This window comes from Piliocolobus tephrosceles, chromosome 10 (genome assembly GCF_002776525.5).
Source record: "Piliocolobus tephrosceles isolate RC106 chromosome 10, ASM277652v3, whole genome shotgun sequence".
Taxonomy (NCBI): domain Eukaryota; kingdom Metazoa; phylum Chordata; class Mammalia; order Primates; family Cercopithecidae; genus Piliocolobus; species Piliocolobus tephrosceles.
Genome location: NC_045443.1, coordinates 101558136 through 101576575, shown reverse-complemented (window position 1 = coordinate 101576575; position 18440 = coordinate 101558136). Strand labels below are relative to the sequence as shown.

Here is an 18440-nt window from a genome sequence, read left to right as displayed (position 1 = left end):
CCCCACGAAAGGGGGAATATCTACATACATTTGGAAATCTTTAAGGAAATTCTGTCTTCTCCCTGTGGGAGACTTTTTGAAGTCTTTGGTTTTTCAACAGTCTCAAGCTAAGTTCAAATAATCCTCCTGCCTCAGCTTCCTCAGGAGCTGGGTGGGACCACAGGTATGTGTCACCATGACTGGCTCAACCTTCTTTTTAAATCTTTTCTTGGGAGACAGAGGTGGGTGGATCACAAGGTCAGGAGTTGAAGACCAGCCTGGCCAAGATGGTGAAACCCTGTCTCTATTGAAAATACAAAAAATTAGCTAGAAATGGTGGCGGGCACCTGTAATCCCAGCTACTCGGAAGACTGAGGCAGAGAATTCCTTGAACCCAGAAGGAGGAGGTTGCAGTGAGCAGAGATGCTGCCATTGCACTCCAGCCTGGGCAAGACCAAGACTCGGTCTCAAAAAAAGAGAAAAGTAAAAAATAAAAAAATCTTTTCTTCATAAGCCTGAGTTACTTTTCTAAGAAAAATAACCCAAGACACATGATTAAAAAAAAAAAATTCAGCCAAGTATTAGGTAGTTCTCTGCAAAACAGTCAAGACACTGAGTATTTGGGATCTTTTTTATTTTTATACACATGACAAGATTTTACATCGAGAATAGTCAGTTAAATAGTACAAATTTACATTCATGAGGAATGTTAAAAAAAATTCAACTAAAAAACCCACTTCTTCCTGTGACCCAAAATCCCACATTTTACAGTGCAGGGGAGAAGGGGATTGGTGGGGGGCATCCAAAACAAGTCTCTCCCAGAAGAAATGACGTCAATTTCACATTCCCTCTCCACACAGGATCCAAATGGTGAGAAGATAATTTACAATTCATCTTTTTCAGCTGTAGATTCCTGTTGAAAAAAAAACAAACAAACCCAGAAGATATTAAAAGTTAGCAGAAAAAAAAAAAAAACTAGCTGACAGAAGGTTCGTGCATGAAAGAAACAGTTTAAATGCTTGTCTGACTTCTATAAGTTACACAGTCCTAACTTTGCCAGAACTGAAACTCTGTCTTAACTTTGCCAGAACTAAAACTCTGTCTTAACTTTGCCAGAACTGAAAATGCAAGTCACATTCTTGATTTGCTCTACCTTTGCTGTTTCTTGTTCTTCTTCATCTGTTCCCACATCCATTTCTTCGTCTTCGTCTTGCTCTGTGTCTTCTGTTGTGTCTTCTGTTGTCTCTTCAGGTTCTTCTTCGGGCTCGTCTTCCACCTAAACACAACATTTATGGGCCCATTAATGCCTTGGATTTATTTCCACTTTGCTCATTTAAATGTATAAAACCATAATTAATGCCACTTCTGTTTATTCAGAACCACAGAGTAAATCCTCTAACTAAATGAACAGCCAAGCTAACAAAAGTAGGCAGGCAAAAAGGAAAGAGGACATAAAAGGAGGACTTAGTTTCTAGTGCAGTGCCTGACACTACAGGGATTCAAACATTCAGTAAAATTCTTTCAAAAGGTAGAAATTAGGCAAATGTCTCAAAGCTACATCCCTCAATCATTAGAGGCCTATTCCGAAAAAGCAGAAACAAAGCCAGCCAGTCTCTGTGGGAAGGTTGGGGATACAAACCTTTGCATCAGGGTCAATGTTCAAACTGAGACGAAGCATTCTTTCTATTCTATCTCCATATGCTTTAGTGTCTGGTAAAAGATATCCTGACCGAAGTGTTGCTGTTTCAAACAAAACCACAGCAAGATCCAAAACTGTTTTATCATCTTCATCTTCCTGAGATGCAAGAAGATGCACTAGATTAATATTGAAAGATACAAAGTATTCATATTAAAAGACAAGAGGACTACTGTAATACTACCTTAATTCGTCGAAGCATGTCTCTGATCAGCGGGTGTCTGGGATTAATTTCAAATGTTTTCTTCTGACTCGCATAGTAACTGTTAAGAGATAAAAATGAACATTAACACAACATATCCAATTTTAGGGTTCATACATTTCCCTTATTCTTTCATAATTACAGAGGACAACTCTTGGTAAAAAAATCAAAATGTACTATTGACACTTGAACACCACAGGTTTGAACTTATATGCTATTTTTTTTACAATACATATAGTCCACCCTCTGTATGTGCAGGTTCAGCAACCAAACTCAGAGAGAAAATACTGTATTCTTGGGATGTGGAATCTGCACACACAGAGCTGCAACTCTTCATATACACAGGTTCCAGAGGGCAGACTGGGGGACTAGAATATGTGTGGATTTTGGTAGGGGTCCTAGAATCAATCCCTCTCGTACACCTAGGGATGGCTGTACTTTTCCAGTCTACTTTATCTGCGGAGTCAACCAACCTCGGATTGAAAATTCTAGAAAGCGCAAAACAAGAAAAAAATAAAAAGCCCGATGTAGTATAATAGCTATTTATATAGCACTTACATTGCATTGGGTATTAAAAGTAATCTACAGATTAAAGTACATGGCAAGATGTGCATAGGTTATATGCAAATGCGACATGACTTTATATAAGGGACTTGACTCTGTGGATTTTGGTATCCATGGGATGTCCTGGAACCAACACCCCATGGACACAAAGGAATGACTGCACTGTTTCCTTATTTAGTTTTTATAGAGACAGGGTATCATATTGCACAGGCTGGTCTTGAACTCTTGGCCTCAAGTGATCCTCTCACCTCAGCCTCCCAAAGTGTTGGGATTATACACGTGAGCCACGTGCCCAGCCTGTATTGCTCCCTTTTAACAGGGAAGCAGGGCAGGGAGCAAGTGGACATGGTTAGATGAAAAGTGAAATGAACTACTTTATTTACTGATGAGTCCCAAGTACCTAGAGCACCACTGAACAGATGAACTGATTTAATGTCCTGTTTGTTCCCTCTTAGTTTATTCTTACTACCATAATTATAGCTCTGCCTCCCTGAGTTCAGAAAAATCTATGCAGCCTCTGGATGCTGCTCCAATAATAATACCTTCTCCACGATGCCTTCACCAATATGATTCCAAGAAAAATTAACTTCTTTTATCTGAACTCAGTTCCAAATGCATTTTGAATATACCTTCAAAATCCTTAGCATTTTACTGTTGGTTGTGATTATGCTCTCTTCTCTAGTTTACAGCTCTGAGGACAGGGAGGAACCACATCTATCCTTATCCTGGTGTACCCATTACCTATGTAGGGCTCAGATAATGACTTGCCTTTTTTTTTTTTTTTTTAAATAAAAAAGAGACGGAGTCTGGCTATGTTAACCCAGGCTAGAGCTAGAGTGCACTGCCATTACAGCACACTACAGCCTTGAACTCCCGGGATCAACTGATCCTCTTGCATCAGCCTCCTGAGTAGCTGGGACAACAGGAGTGAGTCACCATGCCTGGCTTTGATTTGTCATTTTCACTAGTCTAAATGTTACAAAAGACAGAAGTTATGTCTACCTGAGACTATCAGTGCATGGACATAGTAATAAGTCTTCATGTTTGTTGAGTGAAAGGTAACTAACTTCCTGTTAATTACTCATTTCCTGAAATTAATAGGTAGACATGTTTTAAATGGCCCTTGTACTGTTGCAATGGGATATCAGATAAACAGAACACTATTCTCTGCATGAAATTTATAGTTAAGAGATAAGACATATATGGAATTTTAGAATTGTGACAACAATGAAGACTACATTTTTAAGAAAAGGTTTTAAGAAGAATCCTGGCCAGGTGCAGTGGCCCATGCCTATAATCCCAGCACTCTGTGAGGCCTAAGTGGGTGGACCACGAGGTCAGGAGTTCAAGACCAGGCTAGCCAACATGGTGAAACTCCGTCTCTACTAAAAATACAAAAATTAGTGGGTGCGCTGGCAGGCGCCTGTAATCCCAGCTACTCAGAAGGCTGAGACAGGAGAATTACTTGAACCCAGGAGACAGAGGTTGCAGTGAGCAGAGATCGCGCCACTGCACTCTAGCGTGGGTGACACAGCAAGACTCCGTCTCGGTGTGAGTGGGAGGAAAGAATCCTTAAGCTAGGCCTTGGGAAAAAAGGATGATGACTAGACAGCATTTCAGAAACATACTCCAGGTGAAAGAAGAGAGAATAAAAGCAGGGAAGAAGTCATTTTCAAGGTCATTGCTGTGACATTAAAACAAACATTAAATATTTCTTGAAAATAAAGAGTAGCAAAGACTCACTATATCTCCAGGTACAAGCCCTTGAGTTCAAATACTGTTAATTCACAGGTCCTGTACCATTTATTTTATGAGACATTCTATCTGGGTACCCATAATTTAACGCTTGGGGGTGTGGGGACGTGATTTGAAATGGACTTAACTCACTTGAGGAATGTTGTCATTAACCTCATGTGCAGCTGTTGCATTTAAAAATGTAAAATAAACTCAGATATTAGGCTAAGCATATAATCTAATGTAAAAGTAAAGACAATATGCATAACACATTAAGAAAATTCCTATTTACATATCAAATACAATAAAATCATAAAATCATGAGTTAAAGACCTTTTCTTTCTCAATCGAATGTAGGAGAAATCCCTTCGTAAACTTGTTGTCTACCTTATACTAGACAGTGGCAGACATTTAAGGCAATTTTACTCTTTGTATTGAAGATAGTATCGTCTCCAAAAGGAAGACTGGGTAAGAGCCAACACCCTGGCAGGGACTTTCCTGAGGATGCTTACTTTGTAGAGATGTCCTTGCCTGTTTGGTACGCTTGTGCTTTCATGATTCTCTCCATGTTGCCAGACCATCCATACTGGCTGGCCACCAAAGCACATGGAGATTCTGTCAGGCGCTGGGATACCACAGCCTTTTCAATCTTAGGAAAAGAAATCAAGTCATATAAATTAATATCAACAGGTAAGGTCATTCAGCAATTGTATTTCAACTTTCTAAGACTATCGCTTAAGATCATAAACACAGAAGCAGGTCATAAAAATAGCTTTTCTTAAGGCTTAGGAGAATTTGTAGGGGCACTTACTTGATAAGCTGAATTTTTTAGTCAGAAGTTTACTTTTAAAAACATAAAACTTAATTTGTAACAACTTAAGTTATTAACAAAGCAATATTAAACTACTGTGGAAAGTTTTAAGCTTTCTCCCAATAATTTAACTATATTAATTAAATTTTTACCATTCTAATGGTTACAAAGTAACCAGCTGCAGCTTAATTTGTTGACAAAATAACTTTCTCTTAAATGCAGACACTAATATTTCCACAAATTGTAATTTCCACAATACCTTGTCCTTAAGGGCTTTATCTTTCATCCAGTTCAGCAGAGGCTCAAATTCTTTCTCAACTGCTTCACGACTCTCCTTAGTTTTTTCACTTTCATCAAACTTCACTCCTTCCTTGGCAACATTCTGGAACCTCTTCCCATCAAATTCAGGAAGGGCCTGAATGCAGTATTCATCCACAGGTTCTGTGAGGTAAATAACTTCATAGCCCTTTTTCAGAAGTCGCTCAACAAATGGAGAAGATTCAGCCTACAAAATTAAGAGAAGTCACAAAGTTTTCCAAGTCTGGCCCTGGTATATTTGTTTATCCTAGCAGCTGCTATGTTTATACATTATTAAAACCCCATTTTACAGGTGAAGAATTAAGAGGTTCAGAGAATATAAACAACCTTCCTGCCAGTGACTGACCAGGCCTTATAACTACTCCAGTTACACATTTAAGTTTTCCTTTTCTCCCCCTCAAGAGCTGGCTATAAATCCCTAGCTACATTCCAGAATGGCTGACAACACTTAAAGAGTTCATCTCACCTCTTTTCTGCTGGACCCAGCCATGAAGTAGATTTTGTCTTGTTTTTCCTTCATTCTTTCTACATACTGGTCTAGGCTAGTAATGTCAGTTGGATGATGAGAAGACTGGAACCTAAGAAGTTTAGCAAGACGTGTTCGATTCGAGTGGTCTTCAATCACACCAAGCTTGATGTTGGTACCAAATTCTTTCCAAAAAGTATCATTGTATTTATCATCAGCAATCTTCTTGATCATGTCCAGCGTTTTACGAACAAGCTTCTTCCTAATTACCTAAACACAATGAAAGAATAACTGATTAGAGAAGTTAATCTCAAACTTTTGAGAATGTAAGGTACCCAGGGAGGAGTGTGAAAGACACAAAGATAGATGATATCGTTATTGCCATTTATTGAGGGGCAGGAAATGGTGAAGCACTCCTATGCATTCAGACTGGGCTGAAACTCAGCTGTCTGTGCAAACAGCCACAAGATTGCCTTAATGTTGACATTCTAACCCTTAGGATTCACTGATATTCTTTCTCTAGGATCTAAATGAAGTGAACAAATATGCTACTTTCAAATACTTTTAAATTAAAAAACTAAAGAGTCTTCTAATTATGGAAGTATTGGAGGGGAAGGGTTTAATGAAAGGCTTGATAAAGAGGTGGTTATGTCATCCAAGTCTGGATGACAAAATGTTAATCCTGGACCAGGCAGTGGGCCTATATGTGTGTTCACTGTACAATTCTTTAATTTTTTTCTAGATGTTTGAAACTTCGTTATTAAATGTTGGGAGAAAAAGAATCAGATTCTTAGGATCTGATAAGCCCAGAATGAAAGGAAGTTCATCTGAAGAATCACGGACCAGACCCAAAATCTGGTTACTCCACAAATGGAGTCTGTTCTCCGAACCCCAATCAAACAGCCAAGTGGACAGTTTCTTCCTAGAGACACTTACCTTAAGCAGTTTATGTTGCTGAAGAGTCTCGCGGGAAACATTCAAGGGCAGATCATCTGAGTCCACCTTCAGATGGCAAAAGAAAGTTCAGTGAGCAATAAAACCACTGGAAGAAAGCAAAGCCAAAACACACTCTATACTGCCAGACCCCTGGCACAACAATCACCCCTTCTCCCAAACTTCAGATACTTACCACACCCTTGACAAAATTAAGGTACTTAGGCATCATATCATGGAAGTCGTCTGTGATGAATACACGGCGCACATAGAGCTAAAGAGACCAAAAAAAAGGTCACTTTCTGGAAATTAAACTTCCACATTTTAAACACAGTATGTACTACTTAAAAACTCACCTTAATGTAATCACTCTTTTTAGATCCATATTCGTCAAATAGACCACGTGGAGCAGATGTGGGTACAAATAAAATTGATTTGAAGGTAACTTCCCCTTCAGCGGTAAAGTGAATATAAGCCATGGGGTCATCACTTTCCTGTGGAAAGTTGGTATCTTAGTCATTGAAATGACACAGTAGAAAAGCAGTGCAAGAACTAAGCAATGTACTATGTGGCACACATTCAGTTTAGCAATTAACTAACAAAAAATTTCCCTTACCTGCGAGGGGGAAAAAAAAAAAGAGAAAGAAAAGAGTGGAATGAAGAAATGACTAGGATTACAATTCTAATTCACTAGACATGGTTGTTTTGATGATGATTGTCAATAACATTATTTCCTAAACTTGCGGAAGGATGGATGAGTTTATGTTTCTTATGTATGAGAGAAGTGAATAGGAAAACCACCACCCTGCCTAAATGACAAAATTATATACAACACTTCAGTGTGCCCTTGAACTACAGTAAGTACTCAAGAACATGTTTCTTCCATGGAACTTAGCTCTAGCAGTGGCTACAAAGATATATGTAAATACCTGTAAAACACAGTCAGAAGTTCTCTTGATCTGCATTATCTATTACTATACCACATAAATGGCTATTAAGCACTGAAATGTAGCTAGTTCAAATTCAGATGTGCTGTTAAGTGTAAAATACATTTTGAAGGCACAGTATAAAGTTTAAAAAGGATGTAAAATGTCTCATTATTAGTTTGTATATTGATTATGTGTTGAAATAATACTATTTGGAGTATGCCGGGTTAAATAAATTATACTGTTAACATTTCGTGGTTCCTTTTTTTGTATGGCTTCTAAAAAATTTAAAATCATGTGTGGCTCACATTAATTATATTTCTAATACAGCTGCCTTATATAAAGTAAGTTTATAGACACTAGGACTTTAGAGTTTATGGAAATCGAAGGCAGAACTAACAAAGTATTTTAAAGAGTTGAAATTTAAAGGATATGGAATAGAGAAAAGAACAAATACAGACATAGAATATTAGGTTTTATTTAGCTATGGTTAAGTCCACTAGAGCATTCTACTACTTGTACCAAATGCTGCTGGGGAAACTTTAACTTGAAACAAACTTTATCAATGCTAGTTTTGCATTCTTAAGAGTTATAAGAAGGGACCAGTAAAATGAAAAAAAAAAAAAACAGGCAAAGAAACATAAATTTGTTAATTATTCCTAGGCATAGGATCTCACAATAAGTGTTTGATGTCGTAAGCAAGCTCTTTAAAGATTATATTAAAAGCCACTTAACAACATGATTTCATGTTTTACGAGTTTTGTGGTGGAAATCACACATCTACCTATGTAGGTGGTTCTTAATCTTTTTTTGTCACACAAAACCCTTGGCAAGCTGGTGAAGCCTACAGATGCCTTCTCGAAATAATTTTTTTTTAAAAGAACCACATATTACAAAATACACAGCAATAAAAAGGAAACCAATTGTGTTTAAACAGCCATAAAACTGTTTCAAACATTCTTGATTTTGTAATGTTTCACTATTATATTAACTAAGAGCTAGAATGAATTTTACTAACTGTAGCAATTTTGAAGTAGTGATGAGCATAATAATTCAACTTAAGTAAAAATGGTGTGTTCTGGAAACCAATTACTCTCAAAGACCATCTCTACTGAGATACCAATCTCAAAGGTTCATAAATGTGATTTTACTTACGAGTAGGTCAATAAACCAGAAGTACACGTATTATAGTTGCCCTAAAGGTCTTTTTTTGAATTTTCTCTCTGGGAAAAAATGGGAATGGACCATCTCATATTCAATGGTCACATACCATACACAATTAAACTAATAAGGTGATTCATTAATAACCAGAAGCTAGGGAATTATATTTACCTTTGAAAATGATTTGTAGAAAGCTTTGTATTCATCATCTTCTACTTCTTTTGATGGTCTCTGCCATATTGGTTTGATATCATTCATAAGTTCCCAGTCCCAGACAGTTTTTTCAACCTGAAGTTATTATAGTATTTGATTAGTCTCTTTTAGCACTCACCAAGGTTATCCTAGCAGTAACCATGGCTTCAGCAGATTTCAAAAGACTATGTAAAGCACCAGAGGCCTGGTGTGGTAGCTCATGCCTATAATCCTAGCACTTTGGGAGGCTAGGGTAGGAGAACTGTTTGAGCCTAGGAGTTCAAGACCAGTCCAGGCAACACAGCAAGACCTCCATCTCTACAAAAAACTTTAAAAAATCAGCCAGTCATGGTGGTGTGTCTGTTGGTGGCGTGTGTCTGTGGTTCTAACTACTTGGGAGGCTGAGGTGAAAGGACTGCTTAAGCCTAGGAGTTCAAGGGTGAATGAAGGGAGCTACGATCATGCCACTGCACTACAGCCTGAATGGCAGAGACTCTGTCTCCAGATTAAAGAAAAAAAAAAAAAAAAAAAAAAACTCACCATAGGATACCTGTTATCTGGGAAGGTTTCTGCCAACTGTATCAAAATCAAAGTATTTTTCTCAATATTCAAAAAGATAATTGCTAATTGATGAAAAGCCAATTCAGTTTTTTTATTGTTATTTTTAACTAGCAAAAATGTTTCTTGAAAATATTTGTTTTCAGGTTAGAAGGAAATACATATTACATATTCCTATTTCATGACTTAAAGAAATCCAACATTTTACAAAATATTTCTCAACCACCATGACCAATACTTCTTACTCTGCTACCTAAGCAAGCCAGAGAACCATTTTTATAGTTAATCCCTACATGATAAAAAGACAAAAGAGGACTCAGAAAGCTTTTTAAGATTTTAAAATTCCAAACATGTAAGTCACCAGTCCCAGGCAATATATAAAAGTCAGAAAATTCTTCATAAAAATGGCCTGGGTTTGATACTTAAACCTTTCTACAGGACAATGTACTCAACATACAAACAAAGGTCTTATTTTAAAAGCTGGCTCCATGGACTTAGCACTGGAACTGAAGCTGACTTCAATTCAACCAGTGCATACTTGGGTTTTCCTGGTTTTGCTTATACATGTTAAACAATATCTTATGCAGGCAGATGAACCAGACTTACTTTTTTAGTTTTTGGTTTCTTTTCTTCTTCTTCTTCCTCTACTGCAGCTTCATCATCAGATTCTTCTTTCTCTTCTTTTGCTGCTTCTTCTTCCTCCATGGGCTCCTCAACAGTTTCAGTCTGTTGAAATAAAAGAAGAATTATGGTTAAATCCATTTGTTTAACAATTCTGATTTTGTCTACAGAAATATGACATAACATTACAGCTCAAAAAAATAGGTTTTTGTAAGAAAACCCTGAGAGTATCCTTAACATTATAATAGACCACATTTTACCTTCATTCTTTTTTTTTTTGGGGGGGGAGACAGAGTCTTGCTTTGTTGCCCAGGTGGAGTACAGTGGGGCAACCTCGGCTCACTGCAACCTCCGTCTCCCAGGTTCGAGCAATTCTCTTGCCTCAGCCTCCTGAGTAGCTGGGATTACAGGCATGTGCTACCACACACCCAGCTAATTTTTTTGTATTTTTAGTAGAGACAGGGTTTCGCCATGTTGGCCAGGCTGGTCTCAAACTCCTGACCTCAGGTGATCCACCTGTCTCGGCCTCCCAAAGTGCTGGGATGAGCCACCGCGCCAGCCCGCCTTCATTCTTTTAGTGTTGAATATTTAAACACGTGCCAAGGTAATACATAGAAGTTTTTAGTCAATATAGATTTACCTTGCTGCTCCATACATAAATAGGAAAGTTTATGAACTGTGAATACTTTTTGACGAGATTTTTAATTGTATCCAATTCAAGGTAATCAGATGCTTCTTCTTTTAAGACAAGGCTGCAAGAAAAATTTGATGTTTAGAGACACCTAACATTTAGAAGATCCAATTATAAATTCATCTAAATACCATGGTAATAGCCAGCAGTTCAGTGTAATCCAAGATGTCCTAATTATTCATGTTAACTCTCCATCAACAACAAGGGTTTGTGAGCTAAAACGTAACACATATACAGTAAAGAGAAGAATATCCTCTACATTACCTCAAGTGGAGAATAACATTAGTTTTAAGTAGAAAGTTAAAATATCCTCAACCTTCTGAATAGTTCGTTTGTTTTCATTTCTCAAGGTGAGAAAGCACTGAAATAGTCTGGAGAAAAATGGAGTCATGCACTCTCATAGCTCTTACTGTTATTCTAGAAACCTAATGAATATTGTAGATAACTATTCCTAATTAATGAAAACATTTTCCTTAAAAAAGCTAGAAAATTAATCTGGATTATTTGTATGTATATCTGTACTATCCAAAATGGTAGCCACTGGGCACATGTGACTTATTTTAAAAAAATGTACAGTTCAGTTCCAGTTACGCTGCCACATTCCAAGTACTCAACAGTCACATGTGGCTAGTGGTTGCCAAAATGGAAAGTGCAGATATAGAACATTTCTACTATTACATAAAATTCTACCGGGCAGTGTGGGGATTACAGGTGTGAGCCACTGTGCCCAGCCTAGAACCTACTCAGTAAGTAGTCAGTCCATATCTTGATGTTTGTGTTCCCAATTAAGTATGGGAAATGGTCTATCTGTGGTTCCCTCCCTGTCTCAAAAGGCTTATTAGTTTAGTGGTACCTGGCCAGTAAGTAGCCATGATATGACAACAAAGCCTAGTGAGTGACTAGGCCGCTGGTCTCAGAGCACATGTTCTAGTGATTTGGAGATTAAGAGTTCAGTTTCGGATGCAAGTAGAAGCTGCTGGTTAGATATCTTAGGTAGAATCATTTAAAAGGCAATGAAACACATGAACATGGAGCCCAGGAGTGAGACCTAGACAAGGGGTTGGCAAGCTATAGCTGTATAGCTGGCACCCACTAGAAATTTTATTGGGACAATTTTTTTTTTTTTTTTGGACCTCTGTCACCCAGGCATGATGATGGCTCACTGCAGCCTTGACCTCCTAGGCTCGGCTCAAGCAATCCTCCTACTTCAGCCTCCTGAGTAGCTGGGACTACAGGCATGCACCACCATGCCTAGCTAATTTTTGTATATTTTTTTTTGTGGAGATGGGATCCCACTGTGTTGTCCAGGCTGACCTCAAACTCCTGGGTTCAAGTGATCCTCCCACCTTAGCCTCCCAATGTGTTGGGATTATAGAGATGAGCCAACACACCTGGCTGGGACACATCCTTATGTACTGTCTATGCCTACTTTTAAGCTAAACAGAGTTGGGACATGTGACAGACCATATAGCTCACAAGCTAAAAATATCTACTACTAGCTGGCTCTTTCTTTTTTTGTTGTTTTTTCTTTAATCTTTTTTTCTACTAGCTGGCTCTTTTAAGAAAAAGTTTGCTGACTCCTGATCTAGACTAAGAATATAAATTTGAGAACTAGAGATGGAACCTGAGGCCGTGGCAGTAGATAAGATTACGTTAAGGATTATATGGACAATGAGAAAAGGGCTGAAACTTGGAGAAAATGTATGTCAACATTTAAGAAGTGGGCAAAGGAAATTTTTAAAAAGATCTGCATGGTCATGGAAACTAGGTACTCGATAGGTTGTTACCAGCCATCTTACCTGCATGGAACTGCACTGTTTAACCTCACTTATTCATACAAATGGCTGCCAATTAAGTATTAGGCTTTGGGAATGGAGCTTTCAACAAAATGTTTGCCTTCATGGAACTTATATCCAGATAATTTCACCTGTTTCTTAGTAACCTGACATTAACACCTCTTGGGACATCACTGTCTATCTATCTTTAGGAATGATTTCCCTAGCCTTCTCCAACACCGAGCAGTGCCTAAAAAGAGAGGGCACTGGGGCATAACTCTTAGTGATGCCTCCAAATGAGACCTGGAGATATCAATGTTAGTGACAAAGGCAGGGAAAGGTAAATTGGGAACACAAGTTACAAAAGTACTAAAATGCAGTCATCTAGTCAGTCTTCATTAAAAGAAATCTGCTGCAGTAAAAACAGGAAATGTTACTTTCTAGGATGAAGAAAGTTGGTCACAATGATAAGCATGTGCTTCTTTCCCTTAATGTTAAGAAAATTTAAAACTGAATTAAGAAAAAAAAAAAGGAAGCTGTAGGCACATTCTGTTACTCACTTAGCAGGAGCTGGCAAGCCAACTGACCTCTGAAATAGAATTTCCTCATCTCCAAGATGGTAAAATTTTTAAAAGGCAAAAAGCTGCCTTGTCTACGTCACAGTGCTACAAGTAAGGAGAGCTATTGTATGGCACTGGCTCTGTCTCATCTATACAAACAACAGTTATTGGCTTAAGAGGGATCTTAATTGGCTTAAGAGGGATCTTAATTCAAATTTAAAAACTTGTAACTATCCTTAAGTGACATATTTTACTCCACAGCTTTCACAACTTTCATGAACTTTCTTTAAGCCTTTTACCTCTACAAGGCAGCCCCAGCCCTGGTTGCTATCACTCATCCTGAGTATTTTCAATGGTCCCCCAAAGAGTCTCCCCCTTGTCCACTCCTCGCATCCTCCACACCACCTTGAGAATCTTAAAAAGTTCATCACATTCTGGCTAGGGACGGTGGCTCACGCCTGTAATCCCAGCACTTTGGGAGGCCAAGGCGGGTGGATCATGTGAGGTCGGGAGTTTGAGACCAGCCTGACCAACATGGAGAAACCCCATCTCTACTAAAAATACAAAATTAGCAGGGCGTGATGGCACATGCCTGTAATCCCAGCTACTCGGGAGGCTGAGGCAGGAGAATCGCTGGAACCCGGGAAGCAGAGGTTGCGGTGAGCCGAGATCGTGCCATTGCACTCCAGCCTGGGCAACAAGAGCGAGACTCCGTCTCAAAACAAATAAATAAAAGTTCATCACTTTCCATCCATAACTGCCACTGAGAACTCTCTTCATCTAGTGAGCATGCTATACCTCCATGCCTTTATTCAGGATGCTCCACAGACAAATTACTCTTCTAACCTGGGAAACTGACAAGCCATGCCTCTTCTGTGGGTACCCAAGAAGGCTTCTCCCCTGGGGGAGCTGCTATTTCCTACTTTGTACCCTCCATGTACAACAGCAATCACAAACCTTTGTGCCTCGCCCTTTGCAGGTCCTCAAACATTTCTTCAAGTGATGGTAACCGTTCTGTTTCCTCACTTTATAGGCAGGAAAATTAAGGCCCAGAATAAGTCATTTGCTCAGAGAATAGAACTGGAGAGTCAAGATCCTCACCATGACTATTAATTCTTATTAGGAATCAGTTATACTCACGTAATTGTCGTTCCCCGTCCTAGAGTGTTTCCTCTTGGGTCAGCAATTACCGAAAATTCATTGGAGTCAGACTCCCAGATGTGCTGGGTATCGTTGTTGTGTTTTGATGTGACAATAACCTTATCTGCTACAAGGAAGGCGGAATAGAAACCGACACCAAACTGGCCAATCAATTCAGAAGTTGACTGGCCATCTTCCTGTGCTTCAGTCATCTTGTTTAAAAACTCGCTTGTTCCAGATTTGGCTATGGTACCAAGGTTCTTAACCAACTCTTCTCTGGTCATTCCTACACCAGTGTCTGTGACATGCAGCAGGTTCTTCTCCTTATCACACTAAAAGCAAGACAAGAACCAGATAGTTGTATTTAATATTTATATTACGCCAAGCAAATATTGAGGAACTAACCAGCTTTGGGTCCCATCAATTCCAATACAGAAAACTAAACTGAGATATTTTCCTCTACATAGTTTTTTATGGCCTTTTCTGAAAGTGTACATCTTAAAGTAATCTATGTATTTGAGAAAGTATTAATATCAAATGGGCAGACTGGTCTAAATGTCAAGGGTTAGAGGCTGACCGAAATAAAACAAGTTACCTTTGAAGAAAAACAATTCAAGAAAAATAAAATTTTATGTCTTGCCTATTTCTTTAATAGAAAACAAAACAACTTGAATGATTCCTCTATTTGGAATCTGTGATGGATCATTAATATTCTTCACTCAATATTCCTGACTGTCTGCCTTCCAGAAACCTAGGAGGATTCTACTTTCTCCATTTAAGAATGGCTAAGGCCATGTGACTAGTTCTGGCCAATGAGTTATAAATGGCCAGTGAGTCGTAAATGAGAGCTCTGCTTTCAGGCTGAGCCTTTAATTATAGTAGTATGAGACCCTCTAAGCTTGCTCTGCACCATGGCAACCGTCTACACACTACAGATGGCTGCCCACGCCTCTGTCCTAGCATGGGGATGAAGCAGAGCAAAGACCACAGGCAGACTGTGATCAATGATTTAAGCCAAGGGCTAGCAAACTTTTTCTGTAAAGGGCCACATAGTAAATATTTTAGGCCTTGGGAGACTTATGTTCTCTGTTAAAACAACTTGACTCTGCTGTTGAAACACAGAAGCAGTCACAGATAATAAACAAATGGGCATGGCTGCATTCCAATAAAACTACTTATAAAAACAAGTAAAGTCAGATTTAGCCATAGTTTGCTGACTTTCAAGCCACTGAGGCTTGAAAAGAAAGAAAGTTTTTTTTAAAAGAAAGAAAAACTGCCTTACACTTACCTTAATTTTAACTGTTAGTTCCTCATTTCCAGAAAGAGCATTTTCATCAGTCAGTGATATTAGCCTTATTTTATCTAAAGCGTCGGAAGCATTTGAAATCAGTTCTCTCAGGAAAATCTAAATGGAAGCCAGAGGTAATACACTTAAAACTATCCTCAAGATACATTAAGATATTCAATATTATGCCAAACCCATTTTATTTCTTCTCTGTACGTTATAAAAGCACTCTTTAAGGAATTAAGACTTCTTACGGTATAGGAGTGGGTTTATTCTTTTGATTAAAAAAAGGCATAGCTCCTTACACAAAGAACTGTGGCAACTATAAGGGATACATTAATTGGTAAGGGTAGTAACACTACTTCTCCGACAGTGATCTTCAGGTATGCAATGCAAGAAGTTTAATTTATGAGACTGCCCTTAGACTCACAACTATTATCAGGCCATGAACTTATTTAGAGGTAAAGGAAAAAGAAAATGTCTGGCGCTCCCTTTCTTCCCAGATATCTAGTAACAATTCTTGGACATATTAAGTATTTAAAGGTTGTTCGCTACTTACTCGGATAGTACATTACTTTTGCAGTAAATTAAGCAAATTTAAGTAAATAAGTATGCCACCATATAGAGACAAAATATTCTAACCACATGTTGCTTACCTCTTTATTTTTATACAATGAATTGATGATAAGTTTCATCATTCTGTTAACTTCAGCTTGAAAGGCAAACTTTTCTGACTTCTCTCTAAGTTCTCTTATTTGTGATGCATTTAATCCATCCAACTGAATAGCTTCTTCCTCTCTAAGGGAATCAGATAAGCAAATATTGCATGGCTTAGTTCCCTTCAAAACTAGAGGAATTATGATGAGAGCACAGTAGCTTCTAAATATTGTCTTGGGGGTTAAAATGGAAACCCTTATAAGGTATTACTGATACACCATCTCATTATATTAGCACAGCAGTAGGCTACCTTTAACATTGCACTGGAAATACTTGGTTCTTAAAGTTGCCAGAAAAAAAAACCCCAAGTTTCCTCTACTAAAAAGCAAAGTCATACTCATTTATGCTCCACGGTGAGGACTTCAAAACTGTCAATAAATCCCAAGAGGCCAAATTTTAAAATATTGTTCAACTGACAGAAATCCCATTTTTAAACTACTCGGCGTACACAGTTAACAAATACAAATCTAACTGAAACTCTTTTCTCAAGTCTTACAAAGTTCGTGGTGCTAGTATTCTGCAATATAGTTTTCAAAGGAATTCACTCAGTTTTAATCACTCCCAGGGACAAGTTAGGAGGTATGTATACACACAACTCACTAGGTATTTAAATACAGGGTGTTAGACTTTATCTGGACCTTTGGAGAAGAGATACATATGAAGTGACCTTAACTCACAAGGTTCCCAGGGCTTATCTGTATAGGTAAGTTCAAATGAACACAAACCTCTGTACTACTTCATCATCCGTCCTTGAGCCTTCTCTACTTTTACCCAGATCCTCTTCTACTGTACCATCCACATCAACTTCATCGTCAGCTCTGACCGACCCTGAAGATTTAACACGGGAAAACTCTTCAACATCGCACTTCTCCAAGGAGGATGATCAAATAGGGAAGGGCAGGGGTTGCAGAATTCAGCTGGTAAATAAGGGTGGAGGGGATGAAAGAGTGTATTCCCTGGTTTAAATACCCAAGGTAAAGCCAAGACAGCACATCTATTTAAGTTCTGATGTTGAGGTCCCCAGTAGATTCTGAAATACTGAGGTAGTCACCACTTCTAAACAGTGTGTCTCCGATCATTTATAAATAACGTTAAGCAGACTGGTACCAGGTCTCTTCTACAATCACACGTGTTGCGCGCAGGCCGAGCCAAGGCCTCCCAATTGACCAAACCAAAACTTCGGCCCTCGTTATCACAGGTCAGAATGCAAACAGGATTTATGCAATCTCTGGCGAGAGGAACTGAAATTGAGCCCAGAGGCATGAGAAGGGGGCGAAATGTTAAGAACCGAGCTTCAGCAAAACCGAATCAAACACGCTGACACTGCCATTCCGCTGGCCCCAGGCCTCATGCTCCCGAGGCCAGCATCTTCTAAGAACGGACACACGCTTGCGAGGAGTCGGAGTCTGGGGAATTAGGGGACGGGAAAGCTGGGATGGCCGAAGCTAGCGGTGGCCGAAAAAGTCCTCCGGGCGGGGAGGGGGGAAGGACTCTCACAGCTTCCAGGAGAGCCAGAGCCCCCGAGAGGCCCCACCCCGAGGTCGCTGAGACCTCCGGGCGAGATATTATTAGATCTGTAGGGGAGTTAGATGATTCTGCTCTCTTTTATTATTTCCACAGGAAGAAGAGAAAAAACGTAATCCCCTGGCCCTCTTTCGAGGAAAAGTGACGTCCCTTGGCCCACCGCAGGCCTCAGGATCCCCCCTCCCAGGTTCAACGCCCCCAGAACCTTCGAGAAGCGGCCGCGTGTGTGGAGGGGGGACGTCTGCTCCTCCAGGATCACTCACCGAAGGTCAGCAGGACGCAGCAGAGGCCCAGCACCCACAGGGCCCTCATGGCGTGCGGCCGGTGAGTCTCAAGTTCCTTTCGATCGCAGGAGCCGCCTCCACCCACACCCCTAAGCTCGGATCCTCACACCTCCAGCCGCGCGGTCCGCCCACTACACCCCAAGCAGGTCGGGCCGCTTTTCACCCCCACTTCTCGAGGGCGGGGGACGGGAAACATGAATCCACCAATCGCGCCGCACCACGCACCCACGGCACCCAATGGGGATTCGTGGGGGGGACGGAAGTTCACCAATCGGAGCTGTCCAGGTGCGGTGACCGATGCCC

At 39.5% G+C, this 18440-nt stretch overlaps 1 protein-coding gene across 1 annotated transcript; it reads right to left on the bottom strand.

Moving 5' to 3' along the window:
- Nucleotides 1-596: 596 nt before the first annotated feature.
- On the bottom strand, nucleotides 597-18341 carry HSP90B1 (heat shock protein 90 beta family member 1). Its single transcript, XM_023189503.1, has 18 exons — nucleotides 18117-18341; nucleotides 17055-17157; nucleotides 16269-16410; nucleotides 15616-15732; nucleotides 14328-14659; nucleotides 10802-10913; nucleotides 10147-10266; nucleotides 8962-9078; nucleotides 7060-7197; nucleotides 6900-6977; nucleotides 6707-6772; nucleotides 5771-6040; nucleotides 5246-5491; nucleotides 4688-4824; nucleotides 1860-1938; nucleotides 1619-1774; nucleotides 1133-1255; nucleotides 597-892 (listed from the first exon to the last, which is right to left on the bottom strand). The coding sequence occupies exons 1-18, from the start codon at nucleotides 18163-18165 to the stop codon at nucleotides 863-865; spliced, it is 2415 nt and encodes an 804-aa protein (XP_023045271.1). The 5' UTR covers nucleotides 18166-18341; the 3' UTR covers nucleotides 597-862.
- Between the last annotated feature and the right edge of the window lie 99 nt (nucleotides 18342-18440).

What these genes read in the sequence shown, in the direction of transcription:
- HSP90B1 (XM_023189503.1), bottom strand. Translation starts at nt 18,165, where the DNA reads ATGAGGGCCCTGTGGGTGCTGGGCCTCTGCTGCGTCCTGCTGACCTTC. An exon ending in TCTACAAATCATTTTCAAAG is followed by an intron (nt 7,198 to 8,961) that starts GTAAATATAATT and finishes AACTTTCCACAG; the next exon opens with GAAAGTGATGACCCCATGGC. An exon ending in GGCAAGGACATCTCTACAAA is followed by an intron (nt 1,939 to 4,687) that starts GTAAGCATCCTC and finishes ATCTCTTAACAG; the next exon opens with TTACTATGCGAGTCAGAAGA.